Here is a 20,679-nt window from a genome sequence, read left to right on the forward strand (position 1 = left end):
ATCAATCCTAGACAATAGTGCAGATCTAGCGCCCACTATCGGCTGCCTAGGCTACCAATATTGGGGAGGGGGTGTGTGTAAATGAATTTTGGAGAGGGAACTGGCCAGCCAAAATATAAACAATAGACACTGTTGCTATAATAGAATCGCCCCTTATATATATATATATATTCCAAATATTTTAGAAATGCAACACTTCAACAACGTAGGGGACAGGGGATGGTAAGAGAGCGTGCTTCAGTCAAGAGTGATAAATGGGCACCAAATATTTTGATTTGCACAGACTGGTTTAGACTACGCGCTAGCATCAGCTGAATCGCTGGTTGTGCCTAGAAGGACAATAGACATTGAAATATATAGAGCGGGCTGAAGAGGGGAGGGAAGGAAGAAACCGGATTTTTGTGGTGGTGGTTGGTGTGACCCCCCATCCACCCCCTCCTCCTCTCTCTTTATCCTCCATATCCCCCTCCTCCTTCTCCTCCCCTCCATTCCTCTCCCCCTCCGTGCTGGTCGCAGTCTTGAGGACTTGCTAGTTAATCGGGAGAAATAAACAGACACTGAGCAGAGGGGAAAAAAGGATACAGGGAGAGATAGCGTGCGAGAATTTAAGACATCTCCTCCCTCCCCTACCCCCTCACTATCTCTCCATCTTCATCCCTCGTCTTTTCTTTAATGGAAAGAAATTATCCTGGTACAGGGTTCGGTGATTTGGGCGCTGGTACGGGATGGAGTTACGAGAGATCGGCCAAGGCAAGGTAAGCATTTGTACCCGTACATGTGCGCCCTCATACATAGGATGCATACATATGCTTGGCTTGCTGTAACAATGCCCATGCCGATAGAGGCAATGCAATCCGTGCTCCCTCTATCGTTCCGTTCATATATATAGATTACATTGTTTGCAAGCGCCAGGTAGGCTCTAGCAAGGCTATCAGTATTGTCATTAGCAAGATGGGTGGGGGGTCTTGAAAATGCAAGGAACGCGATTGAGAGTTAATGCGTGATACGGAAGGTAGACCGAGACATAAAAAACGAGGGGGGAGAGGGGCGAAAAGAGGGGGGATGGGTTGGACTTGGGAGGATATAGCTAGCTTTAGCTGGCTAGTGTATAATCAGAAATGGAACAAACATAATTTAATGATATTTGCCGAGTGCATTTGCATTTTTCACAATATTCCATAATTATATGAATGCATACTGGGTTGTCTTTACAAATGCATTGATTGCGTAATATGTTTACAAAGCAATGGTTGGTGCTAATTAGCTATACAAACCAAATGTATTTGACGATGCAACATGCAATGTTTGTAGCTAAGCTACTGTCGGCAGTTTACTGTAGCTAGCACACTGTCTACAAATGAAATGGCCTTTATGCTAGAAATGGTGGTGCTGCAGGGTTGCTTTTCCCCGTCTCACATTCTCGGTAATACACTTTAGGATGAGTGAAGGCTAAATCAAATCACGATATGCTGCTATCATCAAACAATTAGAGTAAACACTTTACATAACTTAGCTAATATCAGTGATCATCTAGTGACAGCTACTATACCAGTGAATTGTAAGGTATTTTAATTAACTCACTCTGTAAGCACGAGTACATTACATCCCATTATTAAAGCAGCAGCAGTTGCAGCATGGTTATTAGTGCAAATCTTTTTCTGTTGGGATAACCCCTAGATAGATTTAAGCCTAGCAATTGTATTGATGGAAACTTCGATAAATTGGTAACGGTACACCGTGTATAATAACTGTATAACTTCAGTCTCAAGTTTACGTGATAGGCGTATTATTAACAGGTGCAATGATAGGTGTATTACTTTTTTGGGCACAAAGTGCATTTTTATTAATGCAAGAAAAACGTCTACTAGCTAGTCATTTTGGGGTAAAGTTAGCTAGCTTAAAGGTACAGGTAACTGTTGTCTTTGCTAGCTAGCTAACGTTAGTTGTTCAATTCAAGTTAAATGATTCGGCATATTGACTCAATGCTGCAGGTCTTTGGCAATTAAGTAAAAACATAAGAATCGATCATAAACACAAACATATGCCATTAGCTAAAACGATGGCTTGTGTGATGTTTGCTAGAACTCGCTATCCATCTAGCTAAATCATGTTATGCGGTATTGAGAGACAGTTGGCTAACTCTAACCACCGAACGTTAGCTAGCTAACATTAACGCGTTAGCTAAGCTTACGGGCGTACTGGTAAAATATCTCAATAATGTTTCATTTCCGTTAACGCATGAATTAAAACGGGAATGCTATACTGTAAGAACATTAATATAACGAAATGTTACAATGTTTCACAGTTTGTTAATTAAAATGCCTAGTCTCTGTGTTTTAATGAATTGGGGCCTACTTACATTTCAAAGGCTACCCGGCTACGCACATTACCAGTCGTCGCCGGGACAACCAAATCAATCTTGCTACAGAACGTACGTTTCATGTAGCAACAGTGTAGCTCGCAGTAAACACCCGTTTATTTGGATAATTTATTTTTCAAACGCAGATACTGTGAAATTCCAGGTTGGCGATAAAATGTAATATGAGCACAATACCATTGCATAATGGTAGTAAGGGACATACCTCTTAAGTATTAGTCCCACAGGCAAATGTTGCATTCTGACTGAGCGTGTGCATGGAGTAATTGCTCAATTGCTGCAAGTCATAAAGCCCTATATTGTGCCCTCTATTACAGTGTCATTCACTGGTAGTGCCACTTATTATATTGTCTTTATAAAGTTTTACCATATTTTTTTATTTTGGGCCTAAATACTCATTGGTTCCTCAAATATGTAAATGATTGCACTGCACAAACAAATTAAAATCTATAGTAATTGCTTATGCAGTATAGACAACTGTATGTAACCTTGGTAACTGACAGTGTTTAGATACATAAAATACAGTAGTAGGCTACATACAATTTTGTATCTTTGATGAAGCAAGGAGTATTTAGGCCCCAAAATAATATATATATATATATATATATATATATATATATATATATATATATACACATATATATACACATATATATACATATATATGACCAGTGTTTTATATATATATATATATATATATATATATATATATATATATATATATATATATATATATATATATATACATATATATATATATATATACATATATATATATATATATACATATATATGACCAGTGTTTTATATATATATATATATATATATATATGGTCAGCTGTTCTAGCCTAGCCAGCTGTTTTTTTATGGCTGAATCCCAGAGTCAAGGGCATCTCCAAGCCCACATGCAGATTGATGTAGTCCTGGTGTTCTTATGATGACCTCATGCTCCCTAATGTGGGATTGGCTGGCTGCCTTTTTTTGCAAAAGGTAAAGGAACAGAAACTACTACTACTTTACTGTTCTACTACTGTTCTAGGGTAATGAACCTAACCAACATTGGATGGCAGTTACAAAATATTTTCTCTTCAGCCATATTGATTGAAGTGAATACATTTATAGAAACCTTTATTTTAATGTACAATACATATTTGAATATGTTAATTACTTGTATGAGTCATTTAATCAGTTAATTGATTGTATGAGACTGGTTGGTTACACCTATTGTGGTATCATACATGTACATGCTTGCAGGTAGCCTTGACAACATTTTGGTAGTCTAGCCCATTGGTAGTCTGAATGATATTGTATTGTAACTACAGCAGAGTTCCAAAACAATGCCCTCTGCTGCACTCAACTAACCATAGCAATAATACATTTGTTTAGCTCAGAATCTCCATACCAAGCTCTTACCAGCTCTTACTAGTACCAGACATGTCTGTAGAAGACAAATGTCTAGTGTATTAAACTAGTGAGCCTATTATCATCATACAACCGCCCGGACGGAACGGCAGGGTGAAATGAACTGTGGTTGATTGCGAAAGCAGTCTTAATGAAGGATTAATAGCTCCCCCTCCTTTATTTGTCCCCTCTTTCACAATCTTGAGGACTGCAGCTCACTCCATCATGGTTATACGGCCTGACAGAGAGTTGGAGAGAAGGGGAGGGTGTGGGAGAAGAGATGTAGTGAGGGTGGAGGAGAGGAGAAAAGAAAGAAGGAATGGTTGAATTTGGAAGAGAGGGGAGGAGATGTAGGGAGGAGTGGAGAGAAGATGACCGGTTGAAGAAGGAGGAGGAGGAGATGATGGAGAGAGAAGAGTGATAAGGATAGGAGGGTGAGTGAGCAGTCATAAGAGAAGTCTGTAGAAGGGGAGAGAAAAGATTGGGAAGAGGTGGAGAGGTTGTGCGCTCATTTGAAAAATGCATCTGAGCAGTACAAGAGATTATAGCACTCAACTAAATACATACTATTGATTCATTTGCTTAGCACATTGAATTCTCAATTTACATATATTCTGGGAAAGTCGAAGTACTGAACCTGACTGCATCTGGTTCTAGTATATAGTGTCTAGTTCTAGAACAATTCATTTCAATGGAACCAGTTTCTTAAACATATAAATCCACATTTAGGGATTAGGGTTCAGTTTGATATTTTAGCATTTAGCCATAATTATTTCTATTGTTAACATATTATGAAGATTTCAATAGAATATATGGATGTGTCAAATTCAAGAATACTGAACACACTGATGGGTCATATTCAGAGAAAGATTAACCCCCCCCCCCCCACACACACACACACACACACACACACTTTTATTCCTGAGTCAGAGAGTGGCGTACGCTAACCGAGCCGTGGTTAAACTTAGCGCTGCGGAGGAGGAGGCGTCAGCGTCCGACACACTCAGACAGTCACCACCACTTTTATCAATAAAACCACTATGGGTCTTGCCTCACCACTTTGTTGTCCAGCCATAACCACTCGCCTCTGCTTCTAGCTGTCTATGCATGTCTGGGGAACAGCATTTCTAATCAACTAAGGTGGTTAGCCACAGTCACACGATTGGTTGATTGGTGACAGAGTGGTGGCCAATAAACATCACATTACACTGAAGAGAACCAAAGGGTGATATAGCGGTTTTCACGTTTGAGCAAAATACCATCCTCCGTCCTCTCTCCTCCGTGACCCGGAAACCGATGAGTGGTCGAAGAGTGTGTAAATTCGCTTGCAGACAAACAGAAGACAGTCCTCCCCCCATAAGCATTTCGCTACACTCGCAATAACATCTGCTAAGCATGTGTATGTGACCAATACAATTTGATTTGATGGCCTCATTTTGGCGAGGAAGCGTAACTTGTGAAGTGTATCCTACCTGAATCCTTCACGGAAGAGTTTTGAAATCACACCCCCTTTGAATCAGCTATTGTTTTATCGACGGAGAAAAGCATGCAAACATTTAAAAACAATATGCTACTTATCCTTTTATCTATAAAAGGTCTTGCACTGGCTTAATCGTTTTTGATCAGTTTATACATTTAATTTGGGATTCCACCCTGTAAACTTAATTTGCCTGATGACGCGCGATTGGAGAAGGAGAGTCTCATTTCATACAAGCCATTTTCATCCACTTTCCCACTCCTCTCCGCCAATCCTCAATTACCTTTGACCTTTTTCAAAAGGAGAGAAAGCAGGAGGCGAGCAAATCTAATTGATTAAAGAGGCCATGGTTATCGGGCAGTTCAAAAATAGAACCACAGGACGTTAAAAGTTAACAGTTAATAATACTTTCTTTATGCATAATAGTTTTGAGTGTATTCCACATTAATGAATGAAGGAAAGAATATAATTTAAATGTAGAGACTACACTGCACTGTAGTGTGGTGACTTCATGACCATGCCCAACCTTTGATTTCTTGACTCTGTGGAGATTTTCTGTTCTCTGAGACTGGTTGCATCCCAAATGGCACCCTATTCATACATAGCGCCATACTTTTGACCAGGCCATTTGGGACACTGTCTCTATGTTTGGGTGTTGTTTCTCTCCTTTGTGCAAGTAAGTGATTGGAAGTAGGGGTGATTAAAAATCTTTCTTTTCATTCAGACTTTCATTCGAATGTTGCTCCCAGTTCTATTCAGAGGCTGATATTGATGAACAATACCTTATTTTGAGTGTTAGGTTACCCTGTGTAAAGTGCAAGACTGGCTTAGATTGTATATGGTGTGGGCTGGAAAGGGCGATATTGCCCTTATACAGTATGGAGTATACCCAAGTAAACAACTCTACAAGAGAGTATAGGTAGATTAGAAAGGTAATCCATCACCAAAGCCTGGGAGACACTGTCAGCCAGGACCAGAATGCATTGTTGTTGTTGAGGCTTTGTGGTTAGAACAGGATTTTATCTGAAGTCGGTGCAGAGAGCCTTGCATTTGCTGATTCCTTCACACTACTACTAATGGAAGGACACTTTAGACATTTTTCCATTTGCCATGCCATCACCATTTTCTTGGATGTTTACAGTTATTTTGGTTGGGAAATTAACTATTTATTTGTTATTTAATAACAGGAGGTGTTATGGAAAATGCTGTAAGCTTTCAAGAAAGTAGCAGTATCTAGGCCTAATTGATGATGATGGGTTATCAGTAATATCCTGTACGCACAATACTTCTCTTGCCTCACTATTCGTACGGAACCCTCAAATTCATTTACATTTACATTTAAGTCATTTAGCAGACGCTCTTATCCAGAGCGACTTACAAATTGACCTCAAAGTCAGTTTTACTGCTTTTCCCTAGTAATCAGGGACTGATTTAGACCTGGGACATCAGGTCGGTGCAATCAGGTTGAAAATAAAACCAGCAGTACTCTGGACTTCGTAGAGTAAGATTTGAATACCCCTGGTAAACAACATGAGTATCCCAATTTGGATGTATCAAGTCTGCAGCACTTCTGGTTTTCATGATTGATTGATTGAAGGACTATGAGACAACATTACATACATTCACCCTATAATCAGAGACTGATTCAGACCTGAGACACTAAGTGAGTGGACTCTCTGGCCAATCAATTAGGCTACATTAATCAATCAATTATCTACCAAAGAAAAACAGCTGTACTGCAGAACTCGATACCAGGATTTAGATAACCCAGATATAGAAGAATAATGCATCTTTTCATTAATGAATGATTCATTTTTCTCCCCTTTCTCCCTTCTTTCCTCAGCCTGGTGTATGGGAGTTCTAGGTCCTCCCATCCGGACTCAGAGCTGCTCCATCGCCAGGCTTATGGCACACCCCACCCTCTGCAGGGCTATGCAACCAATCACCATCCTGGCGGCTCTGGACAGGGCGGGGCATGGGGGGCTGGGCGGAGTCTAGGTAAGGGGCCGGGCTAATATTAACCTTGATTCAAATGTAAAATTGAGGTCTCTGCATGATGCCAAAAGGTTGTCATATAGAATGTTAGTATACCTGTTATTACAGTACAATATTGTCCTATCCTATACACACAGTCAGGAAGCGTGTGCATTTTTCTCTCTATCAAAGTGTTTTTGTTTAGATTAGACTTTTGTTTAGATGAATCACTTTAAACAGAAAAATGTGGGTGGTTGAGTAAATGCTTTTGTGTCTATGTCCTTTAGGCTTATCTGGGCTGTTTGATACTGGGCTACACCATGCCAGTCCCTCTGGTCCAGACCCATCTGTCATGAACTTGATTTCAGCACTAGAGTCCCAGGGTCGGCAGCCACCCCCCTCAGCCTCCTCTCTCCTCTCCCAGTTCCGAACACCCTCCTGGCAGACTAGTGAGTGCAGGAGCCAGTCATGAGTAATGCTCAAGTACAACTGAGTCGTGTTCATCATTTTCTAAGTGTTATGAAGGACAGCAGCACATTTCTAAAAATCTCTGTTACTTGTCTTTCTCTCTATCTCCATTTCTCATAGCGATGCACACTCAGCCAGAGCTCTTCATCGGGTCTGGCTCCTTCCCCTCCTCCTCCCTCTCGGCCTACCAGCACCCAGCCTCCTTTTCCGGGCGGTCCTTCCCTGGCGCCTCGCTCTCCCTCCAGGACTCCCCCACCTTCAGCCCCACGTCCAACGGCCTCCTGTCCCCCCACGATCCCCTGCTGCACATCAAGACACCCTCCCAGTCCAGCCTGGGCTTCGACCGCTTACTCTCCTCGCAGGGCGCCGCCTACCGAGGGTCGCAGGACCCCACAGGCCCGCCGCAAACATCCTCCTCGTCAGGCCGCCACCTACCCCCTCCACAGTTTAACCTGCTGTCCTCCCAGCTCCAGGACCAGTCCTCCCAGTTGTACAACGCCTCTGTGTTCTCATCATCACCCGCCCCCCCGCCACCCCAGGAAAGGGCCATCCCCCGGCAGGACAGCGTGATCAAGCACTACCAGCGCTCCTCTCCGGCTCAGTCGCAGCTCTCCTCCTCAGCCCCCCATCCCCTGCAGCACTACCTCAGCTGTGGGGCATCGGGGTACCAGCAGATTTCCCACCACCGGCATGGAGGGGTGTCCTGCAGTCCGCTGGGGGAGCAGAGCCCTTCAGCAGACCCCAAGCCCTCCCCCCGTTCAGACCAAGTGTACCGCCCCATCATCCAGACCCCGTACACCTCCTCAGCCGCCTCCTCGTCAGGGTCAGGTGGAGGTCTAGGGAAAGGGGCTAAGAACTCCAGCTCCAGTAGTGGCTACTCCTCCTCGGGCTCCTCGTCGTCCCGAACCCCCCACACCCCACCCTCAGCCTCCTCCACCTCCTCATCCTCCTCAAACTCCAACCCTAACCCTTCCTCCAGCTCTTCATCGGCCCCTTCCAGACAGCAGCCCCCAACTCAGTCGGTGCCCCCTCCCCCTCCAGTCTCCTCTGCCCCGGCCCAGCAGCCTCCTCCTAAACCCTGCCTGTCAGCATATGGTTCCCCTGTGGCCCCCGTCAAGCCCACCGCAGGCCTCCCTGGACAGACACCTCCCCAGCAGCAGTCCTACTCCCCCAGCCAGCCCCCTCCCTCACACCTCCCCTCCCATCAGCCCTATGGGGGCTTCAGCTCCCCCCAGGACCTGACCTCTGGCCCTGGGAGTTCTGGGAAAGGGTATGGAGGACTAGGGCCAGGAGGCCGCTCCTTCTCTGCCGAGGTGGTCTACGGGACGGACTCAGGATACGGCTCGCTGCCTACCTCCCTTGGGGGAGCAGGCAGTCCCTCGTTGGGGTATGGTGGCCCAAGGCACTCCCCTGCCCTCCTGGGGTCTGGAGGGGGTGGAGGGTCAGCCGGCAGCGGGACAGGGTCCGGGGCTGGTGGAGGTGGATCAGGAGTTGGGGGTGCAGGATCAGGTGGTAGCAGTGGAGCTGGAGGAGGCAGCTCATACCACCTCCCTGACTCCAGCCCTTCTCCCTCCAGCATCATTCGACCTGGGCTGCACTCTCCTGCTCCTGCCCGTCCTGCCCAGTCCCCCGGGGGAAACAAATACCTCTCATCCGTCCTCTCCCCTGCTTTCCTGTCCTCTCCGCAGGGCTACCCCGACACCCGAGGCCCCCAGCCTCAGTCCTACCACCCCACGCCCCCCAAGCCCAAGCCAGACACTGACATGCTGGGAGTAGAGCGCTCTCAAGATGAGGAGGATGACGATGACTTCCTGATCCAGCACTTGCTGCATGCCCAGAGCCCTGCGTCCCACTCGTCCCAGCACCACCCCCAGCAGCAGCCGCCCCAGTCCATCCCTCAGGCCAGGGATGGGGGCAAAGTTCTGGCCTACGACCTGAACAAGGCCTCTGAGGAGCGCTACCACCTCCAGAGCGTCATCCGCACCAACAGCGCCACCAACAGCATGGTCCCCGGTACTGCAGGTAACGTCAGCGGAGGTGGCCTGGAGAGCCAGCTGGAGATGTCTCTGAAGAAACAGCAGCAGCAGGTCAAGAACGAACAAGGGCTGTCTGGAGCAGGGGCCAGCGGAGGAAGAGGGGGGGCAGACTCCCTCTCACATCCCAACCCTCACGTGCCCTATCCGCAGCAACACGACTCCCTCGGCTCAGTGGTGCAATACGGCAGGGGCGACCCTTACTCCCAACACCCTCACTCCCAGCACCCCCACCATCCCTCGCAGGCCCCCTCACATCCCCAACACACCCAGCACTCTCAACATGCCCACCCCCACTCCCACTCCCACCCTCACATGGAGCTCAAAAAGCCTCCCGACCCGTCCGAGCTGCCATACCTGCGGAAGACACCCGAACTGCAGCAGCAGCCCCGACAGCCCCAGTCTTCCCTTTCCCTCATGGACTCCCCCCCAAACCAGCCCCAGCAGCCTCCCTCTGCCCACATGCTCCAGTCTGTTCTGTCCCACACTACCCGCAACAAGATGGACACCCAGCAAGCTGCTTCTCAGCAGCAGCAGCACTCCATGAGTCAGCAGGCCATGATGGGGGCAGGTGGAGAGGCAGAGTCTGGGGGACAAGCGGGGGTGGATCCCCAGCCCCAGTCTCAATCCCAGCTGCAGCTCCAACTCCAGTCCCAGGCTATGGAGGCCCACTACGGCCAGAGCCAAGCCAGCCAGAACTCGGTTTCTCCTCTGGACATGCTGGAGCGCACCCTGTCTCGGGCCAACAGCAGAGACAGTGTAGGGGCCGCGGATAGAAGTGGGGTGGGGGGAGGAGATGGGGGCAGTAGTGACGGACACAGACAACAACAGCAGCAGCAGCACAGGCTGCCGTCTCATCACCACTCCCAACAAACTGCCTCCAAGCTTCACAACTTCCTCTCCGAGCCAGACCTGGGCATAACCACACCCTCCCACCTACACCATCTCAACCCACACCACCCCCACGTCCATCACCAACAGCAGACCCACCCGCATCACCCCCTCCCGCACACCCATGCCCACCACCACTCCCACCACCTGGGGACCAACGCAGGGCCCCAGCAGCAGCAGCCTCCGCCCCATCAGAGGGACCAGGAGCCCCAGCTCTGCCAATCCCAGTTGGACCAGCTCAAAGAGCACCAGTTTGACACTGTGAGCCCCGTGGGGAAAGCGGGCCAGAACCAAGGCCAGCAGCAGCAGCACAGGTTTGTGCCTCTGACCTCCATCTGTTTCCCAGACTCCCTCTTACAGGATGAGGATCGCTCCTTCTTCCCCGGCATGGAGGATATGTTCTGCTCTGACGACTACTCCAAGTCAAGCTGCGGCGGGGGTCCTGGGGCAGGCCAAGGGATCCAGGAAGGTATGTCTGAGGCACGTGGACAGGGACCTGACAGCATGGAGGAAGTCAAGACCAGTGATGGAGGAGGTGTGTATGATGTGATGGGTCACCATGGCGACCATGGTTACGGGTACTGCCACGGCCTCACGGAAACAGAAAACAGCACCATGCATCTGGACCTGGACTCCCTGAAAACCCATGAGCTCCCCTCCACTGTGAACACAGAGCAGCTCGGCCTCATCCAGTCCCAGACCCCAAGCCTTGGCTTGGGGGGTCCAGAGGGAGTTCCTGGGGACGGCTCCGCCAACAAGATGATTGGGGGTACGGGCGTGGGGGGAGGTTCTGGTCTGGCCGGGCTGACGTCGCCCATCTTCTGCTCCTCCCGACCCAAGAAGCTGCTGAAGACCAGCTCCTTCCACCTGCTAAAGCAGCGCCGCGACCCGCAGCCGCAGGCCAAGAAGAACTACGCCCAGGAGTACGAGTTCGAGGGCGACGAGGACAAGGCTGATGTTCCCGCTGACATCCGCCTGAACAGCCGGCGGCTCCCTGACCTCCTCCCCGACCTGGTGTCCAGCTGCAGGAAGGCCGGAGGAGGAGGGGCCTCGGGGATGGGCTCCCTCAGCCCTCTGATGGGTGACCTGGACTTCTGCCACCCATCCGGCTACCCCTCCCTTGGCCCCCCTCCCCAGCTTCTACCCCATGATGGGCCCAAGAAGAGGGGCAGGAAACCAACCAAACCCAAACGTGAAGGGCCACCTCGGCCCAGAGGGCGCCCTCGCATCCGCCCGCTCCCGGAGCCGCCCTACTGTAGGGGGCTGATGGGAAATGTAGGCGGGGAGACCCGCAGGGGTCGTGGGCGGGGTAGGGGGCGTGGCAGGAAGGAGGAAGGGATGATCGAGATGCACCGAGACATGAACAAAGTACCCGACCTCCAATATCAGCAACAACAACAGCAGTTCCACCAACAACAGCACTTTCAACAACAGCAGCACCAACACCATCACCTCCAACCGCAGCAAAATCTACAACATCAACAGCAGCAACAGCAGCAGCACCTACAACACCTTCATCAACAACAACAAGCACAGCATCCACAGCACCATAAAACTTTCAAGCCTATCAAGGTAAGGGAGACATGAGCAGAGTGATATCATGTTTAGATAGCGAGTTGTATGGACTCCGTAAAGCATACAGTGCCTTCAGAAAGTATTCATACCCCTGACTTATTCTACATTTTGTTGTGTTACAGCCTGAATTCAAAATGGATAAAATGTTTTTTTTCTCACCCATCTACAGACAATACCCTATTATGACAAACTGAAAACATGTTTTTAGAAATCTTAGCAAATGTATTGAAAATGAAATACAGACATGAATACAGACATAGGTGTTCACACCCCTGAGTCCATACATGTTAGAATCATCTTTGGCAACGATTACAGCTGTGAGTCTTTCTGGGAAAGTCTTTTAAGAGCTTTGCACACCTGGCTTGTACAATATTTGCACATTATTCTTTTTAAAATTCTTCAAGCTCTGTCAAGTTGATTGTTGATCATTTCTAGACAGCCATTTTCAAGTCTTGCCATAGATTTTCAAGCCTATTTAAGTCAAAACTGTAACTAGGCCACTCAGGAAGATTCAATGTCGGCTTGGTAAGCAACTCCAGGGAATATTTGGCCTTGTGTTTTAGGTTTTTGTCCTGCTGAAAGGTGAATTTGTCTCCCAGTGTCTGTTGGAAAGCAGACTGAACCAGGTTTTCCTCTGTGCTTTTTTTATACCCCAAAAAACTCCTAGTCCTTGCCGATGACAAACATACTCATAACATGATGCAGCCACCACCATGCTTGAAAATATGAAGAGTGGTACTCAGTGATGTGTTGTGTCCATGCAACTTATTATGTGACTTGTGAGACTTGTTAAGCACATTTTCACTCCTGAACTTATTTAGGCTTGCCATAACAAAGGGATTGAATATTTATTGACTCAAGACATTTCAGCTTACATTTTTTTATTAATATGTAAACTAATTAATTCCACTTGGACATTATGGGGTATTGTGTGTAGGCCAGTGACACAACATCTCAATTTAATCCATTTTAAATTCAGCCTGTAACACAACAAAATGTGGAAAAAGTCAAGGGGTGTGAATCCTTTGTAAATACTCAGTTGTGTTATTTCCTCTCTTACCCCACTAACTCTTTCTCTCTGCATTTTCTCTTCCTCTATCCCTATACCCCTCACTTCAACTATCCCTTTCTTTTCCCCTCGCCATTCCCCAAATACCCTCATTCCTCCTTCTGTCCTTCTGTCTCTTTTCCTCTTTTCCCTACACCCATCACTCTTCTCCATCCCTTCTTTATATCTCTCAGATCAAGCTGCCTATTCCCTCTATGTCTCCCTCGGACTCCTTGCTAAGGACAGACTCCCTGTCCAGCACCGACCCGGTTCTCTCTGATGGGTCAGTGGGCTCGGCTCCCTCCCTGGGCCTGAGTCCTGGACCCACTGCTGGGATGGACATGAACATGACCAGGAGCCAGGAGAAGATGAAGCAGAAAGCTCAAGCCCAGGAGGTGAGTGCATTTGCCTTTGTCTTTTTTGGATTCTACCTGCTGTTTAGATGCCTTTTTCCATTAACCTCTTTGTACATCTGGACCTATTTTAAAGGGAAAGGGCAGGGAGTTGCGTGAATACTAGTGATGCACCGATATTATATTTTTGGCCGATACCGAATCCAGGCTGTATCACCTCCGGCCGTGGTTGGGAGTCCCATAGGGCGGCGCACAATTGGCCCAGCGTCGTCCGGGTTGGCCGTCATTTAAAATAAGAATTTGTTATTAACTGACTTGCCTAGTTAAATAAAGGTTACACACACACACACCACACTGACCAAAAAGTTATTTTGTTGGCATTTACCTATGTCCCCATTACCAGTAAAACATAATCAAAACCTATTTCTTTCACTTACTTGTTGTGCTGTTTCGTTGTTCATTAAACCCTAATTTATAAGACACTTCTTATTTGATTAATGGTGGTTGGACCCATCTATGTGAAGCTAGCCACAATAAGGATTAGCAACAATAGTGGACTTTGCGGTTAGCCTTCAAAATAAAAGTATGTAATTGACAGTGATGCAAATGCTTACAAATAGTAGAATTATGCCATAATTGAATAGGTCATGCTAAACGAGGTTGGAATGTTGTTATATAAAATCAACAAACGACAATAATTTGTTAATTTGACAAAAATCTGTTGAAATCACACTGGATGTATTATACTTTAGCTTTGGGGGCATACTTATTTCACTGTACAGTTTTACCTATGGATTGTGGATCAATGACATGGGGTATCAGTTTACTCAGTGACACCCAGAGAACATTAGCATCGTTGCTCTTTTTGCGGGACTCTGAAACAACTGTGAATTGAGCCACATTTATTGTCAACCTGTGTGTATTGAACACTATTCCAGAGATAAAGCAATACTGCTTGGATGTTTTGGAGTCTGATAACTCTGAGGAGGACATTGGGAAAAAATATCTTGGGTATTGAGTAGACTGTTACCCCATTTCATTGATCCTCAATCCTTAGGTAAAGCTGTACAGTGCAATATGAATGTCAATACACACAATAGGCTGACTGGGGAGGTGATTTCACACAGTCACAGTCTCGCGATAAGAGCTACAACGCTAATATTTGTGTAAACTCTTCGCAGTTTTGTTCTGTGGGTGTCACCGAGTAGATTGATACCCCATTACATTGCTTCACATTCCAACCTTGTTTACCATTATCTAGTCTTAATATGGCATGTTTCCACCAATTGGAACCTTCTGCATCACTTTCAAAGAGGTACTTTTATTTTGAGGGCAAAACGCAAATTCCACTATTGTGTGCTAATCCTTATTGTGGCTAGCTAATTCTTACTCACAAGGATTCCTAAATCATTGCTAAGAATAGGGAAAAGGACTGCAGTTTCTACTGGTCATTGTTTTCAGGCTGGTTGTATTGGTGCTAGCTTGGTACCAAGCTAAAGCTAGCTACCCCAGAAGTTGTGGTGTAACAAATAATGCTTTATTACCAACGCGGTATGGTAAACACATTGTTCGTGGCCAGTATTTGCTTGTTTGCAGACTTTTTTGTACAGCTTTGACAGTGCTACTGATAGTAGTGGTGGCGCTTGGCTTGCACGTGCAAATTCAGAACACACAACATTCTCTAATAGAACTGTGTTATTTCACATGTCAAATTAAGCGTTTATTTCAAATTGTGCTATTTGACATGTGTCTTTTTTGACACGCAAAGACCCAAACGCGTTCCATAGTATGTCGTGAAGCTAATAGCAGTGTGTATTACTATGTAACTCCGGTAGGGCAACATCTGAACAATAGCGCACTTGGTAACGTTAGTGTGTACTGGTGCTTGATCAGTCGCGAAAGCCAACATCACCCACAATAGAGAAGGGTTGATTGTCAAGGGCAATGAATTCCATTATCTTGGCATTAATGGATTTCGCCTTTGAGTTGTCTCGCTGAAATTTTCTTACTCTTTCAAATGACTGCTCGACTTGTTGACTCCTCGATCCACACAGCAGACATTGTGGGCTAGGTTAGGAATGCTGTGTTGCAGGTGTAGTGCAAAGTTTTCTGTGGCGTCATTACGTCATGTATGTACATTATATATATAGATATGCACGTCAGCTTTGACATTGGTTTTTCACATCGGCGTTAAACTAGACATCGGGCCGATACCGATGTTGCCATTTTTAGCTAATTTCTGCCGATTCTGATATGTTCACCGATATATCGTGCATCCCTAGTGAATACCGTTTATTCACCTTTTTATTTTGTAAATAGTACCTATTACGTTATTATTGTTTGCATTAATGTTTACTTCACTCACCATCTGTCATTTTGACCAGTGTTCAGCTTTATCCCAACTTATTTACCACTACATGTACATCCTTGGGCAAGGGTGATAGGGAGGCCTCTCTCTATTGGACACTAAGGGATAGTTTCAGAGAATCAGTAGTGATGCATTGGTATGATTTTAAAGAACAAAGATAACATTTTTGAATATTTCATCAGCAATGATGTTTATTTTAATATTTTTCTACTGAACTCACTGGTCAGTACTTCCCTGTTGATTTGTTGTTATGCACTGTAGCTACAGTATCTGAGGTTTTGAAAGAGATTTCTTCTCATTAGTGGGTGTACCTGATATATGTTTTTAATTATTCATGTTCAGCAGAGCTTCTCACTACAAGGTGAGAACGACAAAGTTATTTGAAGTGTAAATCTGTCTGTCATGCACATAGTGTAGGAATTGTAATTTTTTACTTATGAAAAGGGTTGGGGGGTTGAATCACGTCAAATCAGTAATAATTTTACTATGCACATTTTTGGGGATTGACACTCTGTGGTGTGTGACCAAACCTGAGAGTTTTCTCCTCTTTCTTGTCACATTATACACACCAGTTTGGGAGGGATCACTTTATTTAAACTTCAATTTAAACTGACAAACCTTTTGCATTGAAAACTGAAATATTTCTGATATGAACAACTAGTCCCAAAAAAGAACTTGGACATCTACTTGATGTGATAACGAGTATGTTTTTAATCTATATCTGATTTTATATATTTAAATTCAGCATATATAGTATTCAGTATTTACAGTGCCTTCAGAAAGTATTCATGCCCCTTGACTTATTCAACATTTTGTTGTGTTACAGCCTGAATTCAGAATGGATTAAGTATTTTTTTAAATCTCACCATCTACACACAATGCCCCATAATGAATAAGTGAAAACATGTTTTTAAAAATGTTTGCAAATGTATTGAAAATGAAATACAGAAATATCAAATTTACATAAGTGTTCACACCCCTGAGTCAATACATGTTAGTGTCACGCCTGCTCCCGCTCTTCCTGCACATCGTTACGCACCCCTGTCACCATCATTACGCGCATCAGCGCAATATTGGACTCACCTGGACTCCTTCACTTTGTTGATTGCCCCTTCTATATCTGTTTGTTCCTCAGTTTGTTCCCCGTGTCAGCATTATTGTAGTTTTGTTTTTCCATGTCCAGACGCTGTCCGTGTTCTGTTTCATGTCCGTGTTTATTAAATGTTCACTCCCTGTACTTGCTTCTTGTCTCCCAGCGTCTGTTCTTACAGAATGCTGACACCACAAATTGAAGCATCAGGGAGTTTTGTTTTTTGGTTGGTGACATTGGGTCCGGGGCCGCTGCCGAAGGAACCAGGGGTGCCTCAGCTGGCTCTTCGGGCTTCCACACCTTAGCTGGCTCGAGAGGTTTCCGTGCCTTGGTTGGCTCGGCAGGCTCCCACCCCACGTCATGCCTCAGCCGGTTCGCCAGGCTCCCACGCCTCAGCCGGCTCCCACGCCTCAGCCGGCACGTCAGGCTCCCACCCCTCAGCCGGCTCCCCTGTCTTGGCCGGCCCGTCAGGTTCGCCCAGGTGTGGGGTGGGTGTACTGTCACGCCTGCTCCCCCTCACCTCCCTGGCACCAGGCTGCCCATCATTACGCGCATCAGCACAATATTGGACTCACCTGGACTCCTTCACTTTGTTGATTGCCCCTTCTATATCTGTTTGTTCCTCGTGTCAGCATTATTGTCCCTGTCCATGTTCTGTTTCATGTCTGTGTTTATGAAATGTTCAATTCCTGTACTTGCTTTTCGTCTCCCAGCGTCTGTCCTTACAGTTAGAATCACCTTTGGCAATGATTACAGCTGTGAGTCTTTCTGGGAAAGACACCTGGATTGTACAATATTTTCACATTATTATTATTATTATTTTGAAAATTCTTCAAGCTCTGTTGCTAGACAGCCATTTTCAAGAATTGCCATATATTTTCAAACCTAGGCCACTCAGGACCATTCAGTGTCATCTTGGTAAGTAACTCCAGTGTAGATAGGCAAGTCAGTTAAGAACAAATTCTGATTTTCAATGACAGCCTAGGAACTGCCTTGTTCAGGGACAGAACGACACATTTTTACCTTTGTCAGCTCAGGGATTCGATCTTGCAACCTTCTGGTTACTAGTCCAACGCTCTAACCACTAGGCTACCTGCCGCTCTGTGTGGGGTACAGAGATGAGGTAGTCATTCCAAATCATGTTAAACACTATTATTTCAGTGAGTAAATGCAACTTCTTATGTGACCTTTTTAAGCACATTTGTAGTCCTGAACTTGCAGTATTTAGGCTTGCCATAACAAAGAGATTAAATACTTATTGACTGAAGACATTTCAGCTTTTCATTTTTAATACATTTCTAAATATTTCTAAAAACACAATGCCACTTTGACATTATGGGGTATTGTGTGTAGGCCAGTGACACAACATCTCAATTGAATCAATTTTAAATTCAGACTGTAACTCAACAAAATGTGGAAAAAGTCAAGGGGTGTGAATACTTCCTGAAGGCACTGTATATTTATATTCAGTATTTGTATAATAATGGTCGGAATCTCATAGGAAGTCGTTAAGATGGTACATATAATGCCACATTTTCCTAACCTTTACAATGCCCTTTTCCAGGTGCTCAAAGCACTTAAAGTCACCTCATCCTCTATCAATATGTGATTGTAGTCTGAGCGTTACAGTGTAGCAGCAGCCAGCCATGTATGATATTAAGGGGGGTAGGGCTTTTGAATGTATTTCTTATGTTGGGCTAGCGATAGATAAGATGGAGTCTTTTTGTGTGAGTTTGATGTTCTGGATTCCATCTGTTGATGTCTGCTGGTTGGTCATGGTAAAAGTAAAATGGCGGCTGTTGCCTCAGCAACAGGGAGAGTGTGGACTCAGGAAAGTGGCCAATGAAATGAACAGTGTACATTTCTGTGCGATTTGCAGGGGTAGGGGGGTGAGGAGCAGAATCCCTCCCTAATTCTCATCACTTGCCTTTTACTCATTGTAAAGCTGTTGTAATTATAAAAATATACCGATGTCAATTGACTAATGCCTTTTTAACATAATGCAGTAAGTTTAATTGATGAGATGATACAACATTATCACAGTGGTGCAACAAAGACTGTTGTTTTGTCTTAATCAAGTGTGTTCAGATGTCCATATTGATTTGAAGCGGGTTGAACAGTCAAAACAGTGGCGACCGGTTTCCTCACGTCACTCTATAGATCATGGAATGTGACTTCAACCTGACAACAATGCAAAGTCAATCAGTCAATTCACCAATCATCAATTGAATCATTAATTAAACCTCTCTTGTAGCACACAGCAGTGCCGATATGCCAACAATGTAAATGTTACCCCATGAAACAAGCTAGCCGGACACTGCCTTTAATTGAATATGGGTTTAGTTTTTTGAACATATGATTAATGTCTTTGCTTTGTGGCTGCCACAGATGACGTGGGAGAGGGACATGGATGAGCAGCTGACCCCAGAGGCTTGGGCTGCCATGCAGAAGCTCTCCAACACGGTGAGAAACCTCAATCCGTCCCTAGCTACACCTCCTAATAACTCACAGTATTATCTATAATTCATTACTCATATTTCACAAGTCGTATAACTCAGAGATCCCTTCAGCGCTGGGAAACTCGCCAGACAAGAAGGCTGCAGGGAAGGCTCTACCTCAGTCAGAACAGTGGTGGGCTAACGTTGACTGGAACACAAACATCCAAAGGAGAGTTTATGTGTGTAGTTAGATATTGTGGTTAGTGGGGCATAAAGATAGAGGGGCATAGGGCTCCACAAGTGATATTTCAAGCTTCAGAGTAAAGTCGGGGAAAGACAAAAGAGAACCACACATTGGTGTGTGTAAGTTTTTAAAAAAACATTTAAGGTGCAATTTTCAGAAGTATGTGGGTCATTTTCACAACTCTATTTTCGATTGACTGAGTACATACAACAAAGAACTTCACCAAAACACTCTTTCAATTTGGACACATATTCAATCCAAGTATCTGGTTTTCAAAATGCAATATTCACTTGCCTTTAGATATTATGTTCTTGTCATTTTCTAACAACACAACTATCACTTAATCAAAGTGCTCCAAACTGATAACTACTGAACCAAAAGTATGCTCATGCCTAGTTACTGTAGCTTATATAGTTTGATAACTTCTGAACACTACATTTCTATATTTTTCCCTCATAAATGTATCAAATTGACATAGATTTATGTTGGAAGGTAAAACCAAATCATATATATGGATGTGGCTGTAAATACTACATCATCAAACTCCATCAGCCAGTGTGCTTCAATAGGACAAAGTAGAATTTATTTATATAGCCCTTCTTACATCAGCTGATATCTCAAAGTGCTGTACAGAAACCCAGCCTAAAACCCCAAACAGCAAGCAATGCAGGTGTAGAAGCACGGTGGTTAGGAAAAACTCCCTAGAAAGGCCGACACCTAGAAAGGAACCAGGCTATGAGGGGTGGCCAGTCCTCTTCTGGCTGTGCCGGGTGGAGATTATAACAGCACATGGCCAAGATGTTCAAATGTTCATAAATGACCAGCATGGTCAAATAATAATAATCATAGTAGTTGTCGAGGGTGCAACAAGTCAGTAACACAAGAGTAAGTGTCAGTTGGCTTTTTCATAGCCGATCTTTGAGAGTATCTCTACCGCTCCTG

At 45.2% G+C, this 20,679-nt stretch overlaps 1 protein-coding gene across 1 annotated transcript in view; it reads left to right on the forward strand.

Annotated features, from left to right (window-relative positions):
• Positions 1–342: 342 nt before the first annotated feature.
• The window catches only part of LOC106583894 (proline-rich protein 12), a 44,262-nt gene continuing 23,925 nt past the window's right edge, over positions 343–20,679 (forward strand). Inside the window, exons 1-6 of the mRNA XM_045706133.2 lie at positions 343–755; positions 7,099–7,253; positions 7,517–7,678; positions 7,818–12,193; positions 13,439–13,639; positions 19,444–19,518. Coding sequence (XP_045562089.2) covers positions 673–755; positions 7,099–7,253; positions 7,517–7,678; positions 7,818–12,193; positions 13,439–13,639; positions 19,444–19,518 — 5,052 coding nt within the window. The 5' untranslated portion in view covers positions 343–672. The remainder of the gene's footprint in view (positions 756–7,098; positions 7,254–7,516; positions 7,679–7,817; positions 12,194–13,438; positions 13,640–19,443; positions 19,519–20,679) is intronic.

The sequence above is a fragment of the Salmo salar genome, chromosome 23, assembly GCF_965601325.2.
Source record: "Salmo salar chromosome 23, fSalSal1, whole genome shotgun sequence".
NCBI classification, from domain to species: Eukaryota; Metazoa; Chordata; class Actinopteri; order Salmoniformes; family Salmonidae; genus Salmo; species Salmo salar.